The sequence below is a fragment of the Grampus griseus genome, assembly GCF_964374135.1.
Source record: "Grampus griseus genome assembly, chromosome: 19".
Lineage (NCBI taxonomy): Eukaryota > Metazoa > Chordata > Mammalia > Artiodactyla > Delphinidae > Grampus > Grampus griseus.
The window spans coordinates 57,880,628-57,899,797 of NC_139013.1; the positions used below are offsets into that span (position 1 = coordinate 57,880,628).

The window sequence follows — 19,170 nt, forward strand, 5'->3', positions numbered from 1 at the left end:
CACAGGACGCCCCCGGCTGGTCGGCACCTGGACCGGCCCAGAAGGGTCTCCCCTGCCCACAGCCCCGGGGGCACGAATGATAGCGGGGGAAACCTGCAAAGCCAGCCCTCTACTGTAGTGTAGAGGACCGTCCCCTGGAGGGCGGGGACCGGGCCCACGCCCACATTCTGAATCAACAGGCCCGGGCGCGCCCGCAGGGACCCCCACGCAGACGCAGACGCAGACGGGGAGGGCGAGGGGGTCTGGGGCCCCGGGCCACCCCCACTCACCAGCCTTTCTCCAGATCTCCTCGGGCACGTAGCTGGACAGGGTCCGAGGCACGGACTCCCGGTGGACATCTGAAACACAGGAAGGCCGGCATCACACACAGGACGGGGCCCACCTGACTGGGCCATGGGGGCAGGGTGTGTGATCTTGGGGCCCCAAGATACCCATGGTGGAAACCCTGTTATCAGTTGCTGGGCGGGGGGAGCAGGGTGATGTCAGGAAGGGAGACCCTCGGGAGCCGATGGGCTTTGGATTCGGCTGGGAGCTGGGCCGAGCCTGGCCCCTCTGCGTCTCCACGGCCATCATGCAGGGGCCTCCCAGCGCCGGGCCCCTGGCCTATCGGAGCCGAGAGCTGGGCCTCCCAGCGGGTCAGGCAGCCCCTCTTTCCCAGGTTACACGGTGTTGGGTGCTATTTCACTGCAGGGCCGTGTGAGGGCGCTGCCGTGGCGAGTGGTGGCCCCGGCTCCGGTGCCCCGCGCGCGCCCACAGAGCACACCTAGCTGAGAGCCCTCAGCGCCCGCGGAGCTGCCGAGGGGCCGGGCGGCGGGCGCGGGGCCCTTCTTGCTGTCCTGGGCGGCGTCACTGTGGCGCCGGATCCAGTGGTTGAGCTCCTCGCGGTCGGCCTCCTGGCAGCGGCGCAGCACGGTGAGCGAGCGCCGCGTCTTCTCGGCCATGTCCATGATGCAGGTCAGGAGCTGCGGGCACGCGGGGCCGGGTGAGCCACTCGATGACGAGGACAGCCGGGACACTGCCCCACACTCCGGGCCCGGCCAGCCCGCCCGCCAGGCCTTCCCAAGGGGGCTCAAGGCTGCGGCCTGAAAACCCACCTCCACTGCCCGGAAAGACACCGAGCAGCTGGGCGGGGCTGGGGGGGCGCCCGGGGCACCACACCGGCGCGGAGGCTTGTCCCGACCCAGGGCTGGGGCTCTCCCTGCAGCCCTCGAGGAGCGGCCTGCCCCGCGAAGCAGACGGGCCAGCGCCGCTCTCTTGGGCTCCCCTCCCCAAAAGGACGCGGGGCAGGGATGACCCTGAAAACGGTGTTAAAGGGGTCCCACCCCCGCGGCCAGGGGGCCTTTCTCCGGGAGACGGTCCGCGGGGCCCTAGAAGGGAGGGTGCTGAGGGGCCGACCGGGAGCGCACGGGCGACCCTAGACAGGCGGGCGCGGGGCCAAAGGGGCGCACACGAGCCCTGCCCCCGCAGCGCCCGCAGGTTGGGCAGAGCGCCTGCGAGTTGCTGCGACGCCCCGTGGCCCGGGCCTGGACACTCACGTTGTTGAGGTGCTTCCACTCCTCTGACCACTCGCGCTCCGTGAGCCTGTGGTCAATCACTTCCTCAGGCCGGGACCCGTGCACGGCTGCGGAGGAGGCCGAAGGTCAGGCCCCGCCCCCGCCCCCGCTCCCAAGCCCCGCCCCCGCTCATCAAGCCCCGCCTCTGCTCACGCCCCTGCCGCAGGCCCCGCCCCCACGCACGCCCCTGCCGCAGGCCCCGCCCACGGGCTGTGCCCTCCCGTGGAGAGGTGAGGAAGAGAGCCCAGGGCACTGACCGTATGCCCACTTCCCTGGGGGCTCAGAACAGGCCTGGCCTCTACTCATGCTTCGGAGGAAGAGACCCCTGTCCCCATCCCGCGCTTTGGCCACCCCTCCCCCACCTCCAAATCCAGCCACTCTCACTCTTTCTGCCCCCTGCTGCTGGCATAGTGGCCTCAGACCTCAGTCAAGGGGCTTCCCCACCGCTCAGGGCCTCCTGTGGCTGCCTGGCTTCACCCATACTTTACTGCTTCCCGGACTCCTATGCGTCCTTCAAAGCACGGGTCCCAGGCTCCTTCCTCCTCAGCAGCCTTGGGCTCTCAGGCTCCCTTAAGCCCCATGTATCTCTGGTTGTGTAGTAACTATAGGTGCTACTTTGCTTATCCTCAGTCCTGCCAACAGACTGTGTCAGTCCCCAGGGCAGGGCCAGTGTGGCCTGTTCACCTCTGTGTCCCCTGGGCCGAGCTCCAGCCTGGGAAGAGGGGTGATCCGGCTTATCTGCTGGGTCTCAGGTGAGCAGGTGTAAGTGTGGCCTCCTGGGAAACAGTGGGGTCGGGAAAAGCCAGAGCCCTGACACTCATTCCCCATGGGACCTGGGCCCTTTGTCTTGCTTGTGGCCTCAGTTTCCCCCACCCTGCCTGCCTCCCGGAGGTGTGATAAGACTCCCGGGAGACGAGATGGAGGGGAGGGCCCTGGGTGTGGAGCAGGGCTCTGTGCTAAGGGCTTTACGGGTTCATCCCTGCCTCAACCTCCAACCGTGTGTGGGGGGAGGGGTCCTGCCGTTATTTCCATTTTATAGATGAGGAAACTGAGGCTGGTTACAGGGACATGTGGACCAAAGTAAAGCGAGGTCGGCTGGAGCTGGGGCTGTGCCCTTAGCCGCTGGCTGGTATAGCTCCAGAGACTGAAACAATGGGGTGCCCACACCCCATAATCAGAAACAAAACAAACAACTGAGAGCTGAGAAATTCACACCAGCAGGGCAGCGTCTGGCTTCCTCACAGCAGCTCCTCCTACACTTTTTAAAATACTGAATATGCTCATCCCACTGTGACCCAGCAGGGCCCATGCTTCCTGGGCTGGGGTCTACTTAGGCCTTTTTTACCCCCCAAACCTGAAATGCCTACCCAAACTGCAGCAGAGGTGGGAGGTAGTAGCCACAGCCCGCGGTACAGCACCCTGCCCTGCTGCCCACAGAGCTGGGGCCTGCACCAACGCCCTGCCCTGCTGCCCACGGAGCTTGGGCCTGCACCGACGCCCTGCCCTGCTGCCCACGAAGCTGGGGCCCGCGGTGCACCGCCCTGCCCTGCTGCCCACGGAGCTGGGGCCTGCACCGACGCCCTGCCCTGCTGCCCACGGAGCTGGGGCCTGCACCGACGCCCTGCCCTGCTGCCCACGAAGCTGGGGCCCGCGGTGCACCGCCCTGCCCTGCTGCCCACGGAGCTGGGGCCTGCACCGACGCCCCAACCAAAATAGTGGCTGAGATCTGCCTGACAGCTGGTGTTTATTTTTGCTTTAGCAGAAGCGGGTGGGAATTAGCACCTGCCTGACCCGGCTGCAGGGAGCCAGACGCTGTCACCTGCTGCCCGGGCCTGGGCCCGGGCCCTGGAAGCTTCCGGGGGGAGGAGGCAGGGGCAAGGCCTCTGCTGACCCTTCCTCTGGGCCCACCATCGGCGCCCTGGGCCTCTGCCTCAGGGGCAGCTGTTTCCAGGTTTCCCGCTGGGGGGGGGGTGTCCCTGGGGTGGAGGCTAATCCTATTCATCCCTTTGACCCAGCACAGAGGAAGGTCAGAAGGTCAGTCGTGGTAGCTAGACGACTCTGGGCCTGTCCGTTACCCCCTTGGGCCTCAGTCTCCCCATCTGTGATGTGGGCACGCTAACACATCACACGGGTGTGTCAGAACACATCAGGGTGCTGCCTTCTAGGACCCAGCGAAACATACAATGCCAACAAGAGGACCCCCGGGACCGGCCACACCACCCCCAGTGACAGCTGGGTCTCAGCACCCACTCTGGGCTAGGCCCTGTATTAACACCCTCTCACCCCCTGAAGGCGGGGCTGCTCTTAAACCCCGCCAGCAGGGAGGAGCAGGCCTGCAGGGCACGTGACCTGCCCAAGGGCACACCTGCCCCCGGGGCGTGTCGCCCCGGCGCCCAGCCCCCCTGATCTCCTTCGTTCTTGCACGGACCACCCTCTACGGATTTGGTGTTTTGGTGTAGCAGGACCCGCCGCGTGTGCTCAGTGGTGCCCTGCTTTCCCTCGGGGCGCCTGGGCGTTGCAACTCCTGCGACTTGGGGACCCCCCACATGCCCGGTCTCTCCCGGCTGCCAGTGCATCCTGAGCGGCTCTAGATCCCATACCTGGCCCTGCAGAGTCCCCGGGACAGGCACCTCTGCAGCCACGGCGCCCACCTGCCATGGGGAGGGGCCCTCCTGGCCCTGAGGTGGCGGCGTCCAGCTGCCCCCCGGGAAAGATGGCTGTCCCTCAGGCTTCTGGGCGCAGCCCAGGCGGGGTGGGGCGCAAATCTCTCCTCTGCACCCACGTCCTCAGTGCCCATCCTCCCCAGACAGACGCGGCCGGGCAGCGCCAGCGTTCACGAGCACACGGCAGCCCCGGATGCTCCGCCCGCCCCCACCTCCACTCGGCGCACGCGTGCACCCCCGCAGCGCGCCGCTCACCCAGCTGCCGATGGCGCTCCCGCAGCTCCCGGGGGTCGAGGTGGCGGTAGGAGTCCCGGAAGTGGTGGGCCACGGCCATGTCCTCCAGGCGGTAGTGCGGAGGCGGCGTGGGCTGGGGCAGCCCGTTGCTGGGGCTGCAGCGCTGGGCGGGGCTCAGGGTGCACGGCCGTTTGCTGAGGTGGTCCGGGTGCAGAGGGTCACGGTCTGACCCGTTCTCTTTGGTCCTGGTCCCAAGAGCAGGCAGAGGACAGTGGTCACGGGGCCACGATCCGTGGACAGAGGGGTGACGGGAAGGTCGGGGCGCGGGCAGAGAGCGAGCGAGCGAGCGAGGAGGAGACAGACCGAGGTGAACAATGGGAGAGATCAGACCCAGCTGCTGGGGGCCCAGCCCGGTGCGCCCCTCTTCCCCCTCCTCTGGGACTCCTGGGGTGAGGTGGTCAGGAAGCCTGGGCCTCCTTGGAGAGAGTGGGGGAGACACCCTCCCCCATCAGCAGGACAGGTACCCACGCTATGACCCAGCAGTGCGGGCCAGCCCAGGCACCTGGGCACCTCGGGCTGCTGGACACTCGGGGTGCACGTCCAGAACAAATAGCCAGGGCATGCCGGCCAGGCAGTATCTGTCCTGCCTCCGCCCCTGTCCTCCCGGGGCATCCGAGTCCTCAGGAGAACCCGCCACAGCCAGACAGGGCGGCCTCGCACCTCAGGCTGAACCTGACCAACCCGGCAGCGGCTGCCACGGAACGCAACGCGGTATCAGCCTGCGTTCTCTCAGCCCCGGAACTGGGGTGCCCGCTAAGCCTCGGCGCCAGCGCAGCTCTCGAGAGTCAGGTAGGGAGAGAGCCGGCCCCTCCACCGTCCCCCCAGGTACCTGTCAGGTGTCCTCCTCTTGCCGTTCTCGTTGACCTCCGGTAGGAGCTCCGAGGAGTCGGTGGGGGAAGAGGCGCTGGCATCCAGCAGGAGCTGCTCGTGCTGGGCCAGGTACTGGGCGGGGGTCTGCTTTGCCAGGCGGGCGCAGTGCAGGAGCTCCCGCTGCAGCAGGGGCAGGTTAGCCTGTGGGGGGCGGGGAGGGGCTTGGACTGGCTGCTGACTGAGGTCAGGGCGCCAGGTGCTTGGAGGTGAGGCAGGGACGCCAGTGGCCAGCCTTGCTGTGTGACTCTGGGCAAGCTGCACGACCACTCTGGGCCTCGAGTTCCTCTGCTACAGCCTGGGGATGAGGGCGGGACCACGCCCCCCATGAGACCCAGTGGTTTGGGGTTTCTCCCCTTCACCAAGCTTCCTCCTGCATTGGCGGAGGCAGGCTCCTCACCAGGACCCGCTGCCTGCACCTGAGGAAACAGGCCCCAGACGACCGCCCGCACGGAGAAGGAGAGTGAGGCTCAGAGGGGACGGGGCAGCCCTGCACACAGTCACCGCAGTGGATGAGCAGGACCCCAGCACACCTGCCGCAGACCCCAACGTGCGCTGGCTGGTCCTGCCTGCCCACTTTCTGCGGGTTCCCAGCCCAGCCTTGAATGAAGGTATCAGTGTACCCACGCCGCTCTGGACCGTCACGCGTGTCACCTCCCGGGGTTGGACACGACCACTGGGTTCCACATTTGTGGGTAAGGACACCACAGCACAGGGAGCAGAATGGCACGTGGGGGTGGGCACGGGATTCGAATGCAGATCCCGCCTGTGACCACCGTGCGTAACTGCCGTGCCCTCCTGCCTCCGCTCTGCTCTAGGCCTCCCGGCGAGCACGGCAGGGCCCCGGGGGCTCGGCGGTCTCCCCAGGCTGGGTGGGGGCGCAGCGGCAGGCCGCTTGGGAGGGCCAGAGTTCTGAGTATTTGTAACGAAGGCAGTTCCCCAAGTTTCTCACAGTGTTTCAAAGCCACTTCGGCAGCCTCTGCCGCCTCTGCACCACCAGCCCCCACTAGCGCATCCACCCGGACGCGATCAAGCAGCCAATGTGTTTTTGTCAGGCAGCGCCGGCTGCCAGGCCTGTTCTTTTCCTACTTGGATAGCTGAACAGCGGCCAGCCCGCCATCTGTCGAACACGTTAGGAGCGTGAGCTGGGAAAGGAGGTCCCGGGAGGTCTGAGGACGCCAAACATCCTCCCTCCCCCTCGCCAGCCCCTCCTCTCCTGGTGCAGCAGGGCGGGGGACAGCACGGGCCCTGGCTGGTTGTGTTAGAGCCATGGAAACATCTGGATTCCTGGCCGGCTGGACCCAGCTGCGAGCCGGGGCCACGGGTGGAGGGCTGGCTGGGCGGGGCAGCATCTCCCAGCTTCCGGAAAGCCCCACCACTCAGCCCCGCACAGCGTCAGGCTCAGGAGAGGGTGCAGGGGACCTGGGGCCTTTGGCTGGGGGAATGGGGACCAGGGCCCAGAAGAAATGCATAGACACTATGGGGGGCGGTGCGCCTCTCCTTCCTGGGCAGCAGCCCCAATTCTGTCTCCAGGGCCTCGGAGGCCTCGCCACTGAGATGCTGGACAGACCGAGCTGGTGAATCCCAGCTCTGCCACCTGAAAGAAGGTTCCATGCTGCCCCCTTCACAGACGGGAACTCCGGCCGGAGGGAAATCAGCGTTTGCATAAACACCCGCAGTCAGTGTTACTGGAGCAGGTGTCTCCCATTCGGTGAGAGTTTATGATGTTTCCACTGCTTTCCCAAGGATCTCCTCCACTGCCCCACACTCCACTGCAGGCCCTGTGTCTGCCCACCCTGGCTGTGCTGTGTGATCGTGGGCAAGTCACTTAACTTCTCTGACTTCTGCCTCACCTGCAGCTGGAGCTGCAAGCAGCTCTGGCTCCTCCCATCCTGGGTGTGAGGCTCCCACGAGCTTCTCATGAGTTAACTCTCCCAGTCCCACCTGAGGAGGTGGGCTGTCACACCCCAGGGACCCAGGAGGGGACTGGGAAGTGGGAGTTTCGGTTGCCCAAGGGCAGAGCTGGGCTTGAGCCGGGCGGGCTGGCCACTGCTCCTGCCTCTGCTATAGGAGACGGCGCCAAGGGCCACCACGTGGGTGCGCCACGGTTGGGCCCAGGAGGCCGTCAATCCCCAGGAAGGCGGTGCCCCCGCTGCTCCCAGGTCACAGGTGGGGAAGCCGAGGCCGCCCAGCAGGCCGGCACGCCCCCAGGCTCCCTGCGGCACTCTGCGTGCTCAAGAGGCCAGGGTCCCACGGTGAGTGGGGGGGGGCAGGGGCGGGGCACTTCCCAGGCAGGGCCGCGACGACTTGTCCACAAGCCCTGGGAACAGGACTGGCCATGCCCAGGAGCCCCACGTCTGGCAGACGAATGGACTCTGTCCCTGATAGCCCGCCGGCCCAGGGCCCTCACCCAGCTGCCCCATCACCAGGAGAGCAATCGGGGCGCCACAGCTCCGACAGCCCCATGACTGTGCTGCGGGCAGGGGGCACAGAGGCAGGCACTGCCAGGCCGGCGCGTCCCGCCTGGCGCCTCACTGGGGTGTGCCTGGGAGGATGCGGGGATGCCAGGGCGAGCGGGCCTGGCCGGGGCGCGCGGGGATGCGGCGTGTTTTCCCTGCTCCTGCTCCTCTGATAAACAAGGGCAGCGGACACGGGCAGGTGGGACCTGTGCTGTAAATGTCTAATCTGACAGGATAAGCAGGCACTGCGTCCCCCACGATGGGGAGCGTGGAGTCAGCAGTACGTTGAAAGCAGGGAGGAACAGGGAAGGGCTGCTGATGAATTGCAAATGACTGCCAGATGGGCAAACCCTCAGCCCAGCTCACAGTGAGCTCAGAGGGGTGTGGGCGGGAAGGCGGGGGGAGGGAGCGGATGTGGGGTCCCCTTGCAACGAGGTGCGGGCCTGGGGCACACCCCGGGCAGGCTGGGAGGCTTGGAGCTGGAGGGGTCGGGGCTCCGGCTCTGCTCCACCCCTCCACCAGCGGGGACCTCAGGGCCTCAGTTTCCCCACCTGTTAACCGGGAACAGTGGCAGTGCCTGGGCCACCCCCCGCACCCCGAGGGCTGCTGGGGGCCCAGAAGGGGCAGCTGCAGAGGACACGTCGTCTGCAGAACACCCGAAATCCCCAGGTGATGACGCCCAGTGGTAGTCGAGCGCGTCCCAGAGTCTTTACCTGCGTGTCTCCCCACAACCTTCCCAATAGCCTGAGAACAGTTCCCACTTCACAGCTGCGGAAACGGAGGCACAGAGGGGTGAACTAGCTTGGCCCAGGACAGTGGGGGCTAAGCGGCAGGGTCAGGGCTCGCATCTGGGCGCGTCTGGTATGGCCTGTCTTCACGACCCTCTGAAAGGCAGGCCCCGCCAGGGTGCAGCTGTGCAGGTGGCTGGGAGCACCACCTGGGCCCGGGAAACAAGAGCCCACCAGGCGCTCCAGGGCGGGCATCTCCCAAGCGAGCTCTGTGGAACCTGACCTGAGGAGATGCGCGCCAGCAGGGGCACCCGTGGTCAAATACGTTTGGGAAGCGTTTCACCTCCACCCGCTCTGGGAGATGTGCGACCCTCAAGGGGAGCGAAGGCCCTGAGGAGCGCGGCAGGGGAGACACGGGTCTAGCGCTCGTCCCCGTCTTGTGCACACACGCTGCCCAGCACCTTGTTAAAATGCAGGTTCTGACTCAGTGGGTCTGGGCTGGGGCCCGGGAACCTGCATTGCTCACACACCCTGGTGTTGCTGCCGCCAACCCAACACCAACTACCGAGAGGCCCTGGTCCACTGTTTACCCTCCGTGACAGCCACACGGCTGCCTTCCAACTGACACCCGCTCAGCCATCTGTCTGCTTACCCACATGACCACCGTCTGTCCACTGTCCCCCTCCCCTCGCTCCGTTCCGGGTACACCCTCGCTGCTCCTCAAACACAGCAGGCACACCCCTGCCTCAGGGCCTTTGCACGTGCTGTCCCCGCTGCCTGGCTCTGTCCCCCACTCTCCTCCCTCACCCTCCTCTATCCTCAGAAGGCACCCTCCCTGTAGCTCCGGAGTCCATGGCCGTTGTCAGCTGGCATAGAGCAGGTGCTCAAAACATAGCTTGTCGAGCGGCTGAGTGTATTGGTCACTAATATAACAGGATTGAGCCTGGGAGCTTGGTCTCCGAGCACAGGGTCGGGTGGCTGACTACTCTGGCCTGGCAGCGAGCTTGCAGGAGTCGGCCGTGACGACGGGTCAGCACTGATCCCCCCTGGGGGACAGGGGAGTCAGAGTCTCGAGAACAGTGGCTGATCTGAGCTGGCAGAGAAAAGACTCGGGGCTCCTGGGGCCCCAGCGCAGGGGAAGTGGGTTTGTCCCTACCTTCAGGAAGGGGATGACGAATGGCCGCAGCGGGAAGTTGGTGGCCTCCTGGAGCTTGGAATGGAACTCCTCGATGGTCAGCGTGGAGTTCTGGGGGGTGGGGCGGGGCGGGGCAGGGGGAGAAAACACCTTGCTTCAGCCCGGGGAGAGGAGGGCAGAGACTGAGGGCTGGCCCGGCCCGGGGTCACCACGTCCCCACCCGACTCACCACGAGCCCCAGCACCAGCGTGCGCACGCGCTCCCCGATCTCCGGGGAGATGTCACTGCCGAACTGCTGCAGGGTGGCCAGGAAGCGCTTGAGTTTGCTGAGCTGCCGCGCCCCGCAGGCCGGGGGCAGCTGCTGCGTGGACAGCGCGGCGGTGCACGAGGTGGCTGGGCCATTGCTGAAGCCGCTGGGCGTGGATGGGGTGCCGCTGACGGCCGTGGGCGAGGGGCTGCTGCCGTTCATCACTGCGTGGGGAGAGGCGGGCTGAAGACGCGGCAGGGCGGCCGGGCCCCATGGACACCCTTTACAGACGCACAAACTGGGGCCCCGGCAGGGTGGGAGCACAGACGTGATCCAGGCGTGGCCCGGGCTCAGCGGCCCCTCGGCTTTGCTCTGGGCCGCGCAGTCAGGCCCTCCACACCCGGGGACACCACGGCCGCACGCTGCCTGGCAGACACGCATCTCCTGCGAACAGGTAGAGGGGCTTTCCCACAACCGGGATCTGCGGGCCCACCCTCCTCTTCCACGGGGAGGTCCCTCATCCCCCCTAAAGGGTAGTGACCACCCCCCCACCACGACAGCCCAAAGCCACGCCCCAGTGCCTACGCAGGTGCCAGGCTGACGGGGCTCAAGGTGGGGCAGGGGAGCCTGGACCCCCGGGACAAGCGGGGTTGGATGCTGGTGGGGGGACACCGCACAGCTGCTGTCTGGGGCTGCTGCACGGGTGGACGTGTGCACACACGGGCCCCAGCTGCGTGCGCAGGACGAGCAGGTGACCCGAGGGGCTTGCGCTGAGCTTGTGCGGGGGCCCCGGAGCAGCACTGTGGGTGCCTGTGGTGACAGACACTGGGATGCTGTGAAGGGGACCAGAGGCAGGACCGTGATCCTCAGCTGAGTCTGCCCCAGGGCCGGGGAGCCCTGCAGAGCCTGACCACCTGCACCCACTCCCCTGCACCAGGGCCTGCACAGAGATCAGAGGTCGTGGGCTCCCAGGGCCCTCGGTGATGGCGGAGGGGGTCTGGACACGGGAAGGCTGCACGGGACCCGCGCCTTCACACTCCTGCTCACACACCCAACTCCCGCTCCTGCGCACGTCTGTGCTCCCTACACGACCGTCCCGAAGCCCACCCTCGCCCACACCCTGCACTCCACGCACCTTCCCTCCCTCAGCAGCCCTGCACACACCTCACGCAACATGCCAAACACACGTGCACTCATGCTCGCATACACGCGTACACGTGCACGCACAGATACATAAATGTGCACACACGTGCACACACCTCATGCGTGCTCGCACACAGGCCTATATGCACTGCACGCATGCACACACGTATGTGCACACTGACCCAGTGCACAGCCCACAAAGACCTATGCACACACGCACACACGTGCACACACATGCCCACAAGCATACCCCACATGCACACGTGTGCACACATGGGCACGATGCAATGTAGCCCCACGGCGCACCCATGTGCACACCCACACAGCACACTAGCACACGCACACGTGCAGGCGCACGTCTCACTCACTCAGCTGTGGTCCCCAAGGCCCGTGCCCTGGCCCTCCCGCCTTGTCTGGCTGGGTCTGTGCAGAGGCCGCGCGCTCACGCCTCGCTGGACTAGGGATCTGGGGACGCAGGACAGCTCAGAGCTGCTGTTTTCTCAGGGCCGGGTTTCTCCAGGGCTCCAGCATCTGCCGGGGCCTGTGTGTGTGGAGACGGGGGAGCAGCAGCCCCCTTCTCCGGGCTGGGGATGCTGCTGGGCTCGGCTCTGGGAAGCGGCCCTTCTGAACAGCCGCAGCACGGGCGGAGGGTGTGTCGCCCTGCCCCTCCAGACCACGCCAACCCAGCTATCCTGACCTGGCTCTGGGGGGTGACCTCCGCCGTCTTGGCCTCGCCCAGCCTGCAAGGGCGGGAGCACGTGAGGTGACCGCATGCCCGTCTCTCCTCCCTGCGCCTCGGCTATCCCAGGGCTTGGCTCTCCAGGTCCCGGTTGCCGGCTCCACCCGCCCCTGCAGGCCTGTGGGAGGTAGCTCCCCTCCAGCCCTAGGCCTGTGCCCTCCCCCTCGGAGCTGGAACTGGCGCCCCCCGTTAACCCCGAGCCCACTGTCTGGGCGGCTCTGCACCTTCAGCTTCCATGACCGCCTGCCGGCGACACCTGCGAACGCTCCCCCCGGCCCCCCCGCCCTGAGCTGCGGGCCAGGGACAGCCACCTAAGCCCCAGGCAAGGGGCCTCGCAGTCCCTGAGCAGCACCCACGGTGCTCAAGGTCGCCTCCCGTCCCCCGGGGGCCCCGGCACTCCGCAGACCCTCAGAGGCAGAGTAACGCAGCCCAGCCCTTGTGGGCGCAAGATAAGCACCCTGGTTGGGAGTGGGCGTCCTGGACCAGCCCAGACATGCCGTGTGGGTGAGATTCGGGTCTGGCCCCCATTTCCTCATCAGCACACGGCCCTCGGCCCAAACCAGAGGTGGGGCTTCTGGGCCCGGAGGACGGGGTGTTCCGTCTGCTGCATGCTCCCCCTCGCAGGACCCAGGTTATCCTTCTCCCACCGGAAGGCGCCGGAAACGCCTGACCTGATTGCTTTTACGTGTTGGGTGATGGCTCATCGATAACCGGCCCCACATAACAGACGTTTGGGAAGCACTGGTTGAAAGCCAGGGTTGGCGCCAAAACAGACGTGCTGCCTCTGTGTCCCGAGAGGGGGCGGGCTGCAGGCGTGGTGACCTGCTCCGCTCCGGGGCCCGCGCCCTTCACTCGGCCTTTGGTGCCGCTTCTCTCTCCCTGGAGACACAGTGCAGGTTGAAACCTGTTTGCCCCCCTGCTCTGGACGGCCTTAGAAGCTCCTTCCAGGACCCACAGGTGACACGCCGGCTCAGGGGTAATCCTACAGGACAGTCACTCTGGGGACTTTCTCTCGCTCTGGGATGGAAGGAGCTCCAGACACAGAACACGAAGGGCCCTGTCCCTCACCCTCTCCGAGGTGTGTCCAGGGCACCCTTGGACCAGAAGACTCTGCTGTTGTGCTAATTTTCTCTGTCATTGTGGAGCTGATGCCCCCCCCCCCCACACACACCCTCGTCGAGACTGATGACAGCCGCTGGCGGTCACCCCAGACAGGCCAGGAGGTGGCCTGCTGCATGGGGACCTCACCGCAGCGGGGGCTCCTGGTCACTCACGGCAGAGCTGGGCCGTCGCTCGGGGTCTGGATCCTCAGGGGCTTCGCAGACGTGCGGCTATCCATGCCTCCTGGGACCCCGCCCGCCAGCCCCTGGCCTGGCCTCCCCGTGGCGCCCTTACCCGCTCGCCCTCGGCGCCTGGTCCTCCCGGCGGCCGGCCTGCCCTCGCTCGCTGCGCTCCCTCCCAGGCTGCCGGGCAGTCTCAGCCGCTTGCTAAAGAGACGCCGAAAATAACCCTCGGCCACAAGTGCTTTCATTCCCGCAACAGGTGTGTTACTAAGATAGACCACACGTGTCCCGGCCGAGGTTTGGGGGCACAGCGCAGCACCCCACGGCTCCCCCAGTCCCGGGGCTGGGCCGGGGGGGCTAGGACGAGGCACCGAAAACAGCCCCTCCCGCCAGCCCCCCTCCCAGCCTTGGTCCTGGGAATCGCCATCCTCCTGTCCACACAAAGCTCACAGGCATCACAGCACCGCAGCTCCGTGCACACGCCAGGCCCTAGATGATGCCACACCTGGGCTTACATCGGGCCGGTCCAGATGGGCGAGCCCGCTGCGCTGGCTGGCTGACACACACTGCCAGCATCGCCCCATGAGAGCCTCGCCTAAGGGCATCAGCTGCAGCTTGGGCGCTTGGACGGGAACGTCCACGAGTGACCAACATCTGCTGAGCACCCCGCGTGGGCCAGACTTCGTGCTGACGTGGCCCAGGGCTTCGTGCGATCACCCCTGGCGCGGGCGCCATAACTTTCTTTCTACAGGTGGTGGCCCCGGCCTGTGGACACTGTGCCTGGAAGGGTAAGCGTGGGGTCTGCCCCAGGCAGGGGTCTGCCCTTGAGATGGGCTGTGGACTGGCCACTGACATCTGACCTTCTTGCAACTCTGGGACCTGCCTGACTCGCCCTGTTTTGAGTTGGGGAAAAGGAAGCTGAGCGAGGCCATCCGCCTGCCTGAGGCCACAGAGCGTACGAGCGGCAGGGCTGGGTGTGAACTCAGTCTGTGACTTGGGGGTCCTGGCTGCTCTGCTCTCCTGGGTCTGTCTCTTGGGCTCCATCCCCTAAGAGAGGCCTAGCCCGGCGGATGCAAGGGTGCAGGCAGAGCAGTGGGCGCCGGGTGAGGACCTCCCGGGAGGCCGCGGTTTTTGTTATTTTACTTACAAAGACAGACCATAGACCATTTTAAGCAGCCATGAAAACGGCCGTGGGGCAGAGACATCGCAGGCCCGTCCTCTCGATCTGTAAGCAAAATAAGAAAAGCACGCTGTGAGGAAGGAGGCCGGCACCGGACGCTGCCCTGGGGGGTGTCTACAGTTGGCCCCTCCCCTGCCTCTCGACAGCGTTTTGGGGATTGGGACTCTGTCACCACCTTGGGCCAGTCCACAACCTTCTCTGGGCCTCGGCTTCCTTCTCTGAAAAATGGGCTGGACCAGGGGATGTCTTAGGGCCGTTTCTGGCGGGAACATCTGGGGCTCCACAAGGGTTCTGGCACCTCCCTGGGTACGGGTGGGACACCCTGGCTCTTAACAGCTGCGTTTCTGGAAAGCGCCTGGTGACCCCACTCGGCACCATCCTCAGGGACCCGGAGCCCAGGTGATGGGCTAGAGGTCAACAGACACACCAATGGTGGTTCCGAGACGAAGCCCAGGTCTGAGCTGCCGCGAAGGGCAGAAGCACCGAAGAGGAAGAGAGATTTGATTCGTCTGAGCTGGAGTTAGTGGGCAAAAGCCACAAGGAGACAAGCTGTACCACTGTAAACAGAGACTGAGCCCCTGTCACGGGAGCAGGATGGAGCGCTAGCCCCTTAAGGGTCCTCCCCGCTGCCGAGTAGCTCCTTACATCCCTCCCCAGAGTTCTCTCAGCCCTCTGCCCCAGTCCCGAGCCACACCACAGCTTCAACTCTAAAATGAATTCGTGCCCAGGGCAGTCACCAGGCAAGGAGAACCACAGTCCTCAAGCCATGGCTCAAGGTCAGTCTCTGGTCAGCTTGGCTCGCAGGCCGGTCCTGGGGAATCTGGGGAGGTTCTTGGCAGGAATCCGCAGAGAACGCGGGGGCTCCGTCTACTCTGGCTCCCACCAGCAGGTGCACAGACGCGGTTAACCCCCCTGCTTTCAGGGAATTCGTGGGTTAGGGAACGAATCTGAGGCCACCTTGGAGGAAGCCTGACACTTAAGACAAAAGCCCCCAGCAGCCAGAGAGCACTAGGCGTCAGCTTAGGAAAGAAAGACGCTCTTGTCTCTCATAACCTGCATGCCCTGAACGGAGCCGGGACCCCAACGAGAGGGGACGGACCCTGAGCCACACGCAGGCTGCCACCCGCACGTCTGTTCCCAGGCCTCACGGAGGCGAGCCGGTGGTGTCAGCTGACCCCAGCCCAGTCCACAGCCTGGAACATCTGGTTCCCAGACCAGCACTGTCTGGAACACGGGCTCCTGGACCGGGAAGAAAAGCAGGCCAGGGAGTCGCGCCCACGAGGGTCGGGGTCCCCAGGTCGGAGCCCTCGACCTCAGATGGTCTCTGCTGGTCTCTCCTGCTTGCAACCCGGACAACAGTTGCGGGGCAGGTCATCTTCCCAGGGGCAGCTGCTGTTGCCCCGTCAGGAAGAACTCCTTTTCCCGCCCGGGCTGAGCGTACGCGGGGGAAGTGTCGCCAGGCTGCAGCCTCCCCTCTCCACCCACGAGGCCGCACGCGGAGGCAGCGGTCCGTGGACGGAGACCGGCCTGCGGCTCAGCCCGAGGTGAGGACTGACTCTTCTGGAAAAGAGGGAGGGGTGACAGTCCCCGGGCGAGAAGAGTGAATGAGACAAAGCACGGCCACCTCTGGCCACTCCTGTGCGGCCAGTGCAGGCTGCGCACGCAGGATGGCGGAGGGCAGGGCCCACCCCAGTCTCCGGCACATGTGGGGACCCTCACTCAGACCGACCCCGGGGGAACAGAAGCTGGAACATTCTGTGCCAAGCGATGTGTGGGGAGGGGTGCTTGGTCATTAAGCTCCTACTGTGCAGGGGTCGCCCTGCTTTCAGGTGGCTGCTCCCGGGAGCAGGTGGTGGTGTCCCATCTCCCAACAGAGACCAGCTCACAGCCAACATCCTACAACAAGGGGCCCAGCCCGACCTCCTTCTCCAGGTGGGGGCCGCTGCCTGGCCTCGGAGGGCAGAACCAGTACCCTTCACGCCCAGATATAAAAGGAGCAGGCCGGGCCCTGGGGCCCACCCTGGGCTCTGAGCACAGCCCAGGACCCCGGGTGGGTGGAGTGGAGCCCGATGAAGCCGGTGGGAGCCAGGGGCCACCAGGCCAAGGCATTTGAGGTTCCTGCCCCAGAGACGGGCTTCATTAGGGTTTCAAAGCCTGGGGAAGGGTCCCCCGGTGTGGGGCTTTCTGGCTTCTGAACATGTGGGTGGGGGAGGCACGTGGACTGCCCGCCAGAAACACCTAGGACACACTGCTGAGCCCTTGGTCGAGGGGACAGGGAACAGTGTCCCCCCAGCAGCCCAAGCCGGGGGTCTCCTTCTCAACTGCTCTGACTCAAAGGACCGGGGCTCAGGTGGTGCCTGTGGATTCCGAAGCCCACCCAGACCCTCTGTGTGTGCCGAGATGCTCAACCCAGGGCCCAGGGCCAGCGAGATACCACCACGTTGCTGGCAGCCGAGGCCCCCCTGACCCCAGCTCCTGGCCCACCCACACACCCGGCTCAGGCCTGGCCGCAGAGCTCCTCCAAGGCCACAGCTGCCTCCAATGGGCCCTCCAGGGCGTGCGGGCCCAAAAAGGATTCACCCACATGCAAGTGACCTGCTGTGTGACCATGGGGAATCCCTCATTCCTCTCTGAGCTCCAGTATAGCAGCTAACCTTGACAGAATGCTCACCGTGTGCCCACCATGCTAAGAACTTCTAACTCACTCACCCTCACAGCAGCTCCTTGAGGCAGGGGCCATGACCAGCCCGGCTTTACAGATGAGGAACACCGGGCCCAGAGAGGTTAAGAAGTTTGCCCAAAGCCTCACAGCTACGAAGCAGAAGAGCTGGGACCCGAACCTCAAAGCTTGGGCCCTGACCCGTGATGACATCCTCCCTCTTAAAGGCCCAACAGGGGCGTTTACAGGTCCAGGATGGAAGCTCGGACCTTAACGGGCTCGAGGGACCCCCAGAGGTGCCTCTCCCCGCTGCGCCCCTCGGGACCGGGCCCTGGGGTTACTCACTTGTGTGGGGTGTGAAGGGGGGGTGTCGCGTGGCCCCCTGGGACGCGGCGGGCGGCGGGGGTGGCATGCTGGGGGGTGTGGCCTGGGGCTGCGTCTTCACCTCGGCTGGGGAGCCAGGCATCGCGGAGGCCTTCTCCTTCCTGTCCGCTGTGGGCGTCACGGCCACCGGGGTGGGGGAAAGGAGAGAGAGACAGAGAGAGAGAGAGCACGGGTGAAGCAGGCCGAGGGGCACAGGGGTCGGCGCCGCCCAGCCCCACCTGGTTCCCGGCTAAGGGCCCCAGCAGCTGGACGTGGGCCTATGTTGCTGGGGGCCCAGGTGGGCGACTCCCAGATGGCCCCCAGGTAGCTTCCGGCTCTGCCTACAGAGCCCGTCCCAGGCCCCAGCCTGCCCTAGATAAGCCCCAGGTGTGCTCACAGGTGGCTGCCATCCCACCCACCTAGGACCGGAGAGCAGGCTTGGGTCGGCCCATTTCAGGTGGGCTGGAGGGTGTAGCTTTCAGAACTCTGGCCAGCCAGAGCCGGGCTGGAGTTCTCACTGTGGAAGTGGCCCTGGGGGAGCCTGGATTGTCTCTCCTGCAGACCAGGGAGTCGGGCGGCATCCCCCAAGCCTGCGGTACCCCAACTCTGCTTGCATCAGCCCCTCCTGGAGGGCATGTGCAGACAGCCTCCCCACCCCCATTCCTGAACCCAGCAGGTCCGGAGCGGGCCTGAGACTCCGCACTTGTAACAGGCTGCCGGGGAGGCCCCCGGGGCCACAGCTGCCCAGGTATTCTTTGCAGGGGGAGGGGGGTGAGCCTCTGGACCTCCCCCCTCCATCTTAGCTCAGGGTCAGGCCGCAGAGACCTGGGAGCAGCGGCTGGGATCGTGGGTGGGCGTCCCCGCTTGTAACGAACAGGCACAGCCCACGTGGCCCCAGCCACTGCTCGCCCTGCTGACACTGACGGAGTCTCCCGGGGGCCGGGGGCCGATGGGGCCAGGCTTGACACCTGTCAGCCACCACCAGGACTACAGCTCTGTCCCTCTGCCTCTGCCCATCCTCCCCTCCCCGGGGTCCCGCACGATCTGGGCAGAGGTGGAGACGCACATGCACCCGGGCAGCCACCTCCGTGAACAGCGATGATGCTAATGAACGGCATTTACCGCTACCTGTGCCCCAGACCGTGCAGACCTCCCCTCATCGCTCCCACATCCTCCTTACAGAGAGGAGATGCCCTCGGCACTCCAGGGCCCAGGGGGTGAGAGCAGAGAAGCCCCCTCCCCACCGGGCCCCACGGAAGGGGGAAGCAGCCGCTCACCAGCAGCCACCCGGCCTCGCAGCACCTGCTGTCCACTCAGCTGGCCTCCCTCCCGCCGGGCGCCCTGCCCCCCAACAGCCCGTCTGTCAGGAGGCTGACGGCTTGGCACACGTGTGCCACAGCTGTGGGGGCCCGTCAACGCCACGCCTGGCTACGGGGCTGGCGGCCAGTCTCCAGTGACAACCAAAGAAGGAAAACGTGGCCAGTGCCGTGGGCTCCAGGCCACCTCTGTGGGGTGCAGCCCCATCCTGGCCAGCCCTTCATCTGACCAGGCCACCCTGGGGCAGGCAGTCCCGCCAGCAGGCCAGGGAGGGCGCTTAGGGTGCCAGACTGGGACACCGGGGATGCAGGGCCTGGTCGGACCTTCCAAAGCCCTTCCACGTCGGGCCTTCACTGGAGCATCACGGGTGGAGCAGACCAGAGAAGTGGATGGAGAGAAGCCGGCGGGAGGGGGCCATCAGGGAGGGTGGACCGAGTGTGCCCGCGATGACGAGGGTGCCACATCGCAAGGAGTCTTGCGCCCACCCCACTGATGCCTGCCGGGCCTGTGGACGGAGCGGGCAGTGCCCTGCTGGTGCCC

The 19,170-nt window shown here is 66.0% G+C and overlaps 1 protein-coding gene across 1 annotated transcript in view; it reads right to left on the reverse strand.

The window, feature by feature from the left end:
- CBFA2T3 (CBFA2/RUNX1 partner transcriptional co-repressor 3) overlaps positions 1–17,431 on the reverse strand; it is a 20,953-nt gene extending 3,522 nt beyond the window's left edge. Inside the window, exons 1-9 of the mRNA XM_082677409.1 lie at positions 17,296–17,431; positions 14,259–14,336; positions 9,929–10,170; positions 9,721–9,810; positions 5,340–5,521; positions 4,472–4,695; positions 1,536–1,621; positions 764–962; positions 270–338 (exon numbers count right to left, since the gene is read on the reverse strand). Of these exons, the coding sequence (XP_082533535.1) occupies positions 270–338; positions 764–962; positions 1,536–1,621; positions 4,472–4,695; positions 5,340–5,521; positions 9,721–9,810; positions 9,929–10,170; positions 14,259–14,336; positions 17,296–17,416 (1,291 nt within the window). The 5' untranslated portion in view covers positions 17,417–17,431. The remainder of the gene's footprint in view (positions 1–269; positions 339–763; positions 963–1,535; positions 1,622–4,471; positions 4,696–5,339; positions 5,522–9,720; positions 9,811–9,928; positions 10,171–14,258; positions 14,337–17,295) is intronic.
- Between the last annotated feature and the right edge of the window lie 1,739 nt (positions 17,432–19,170).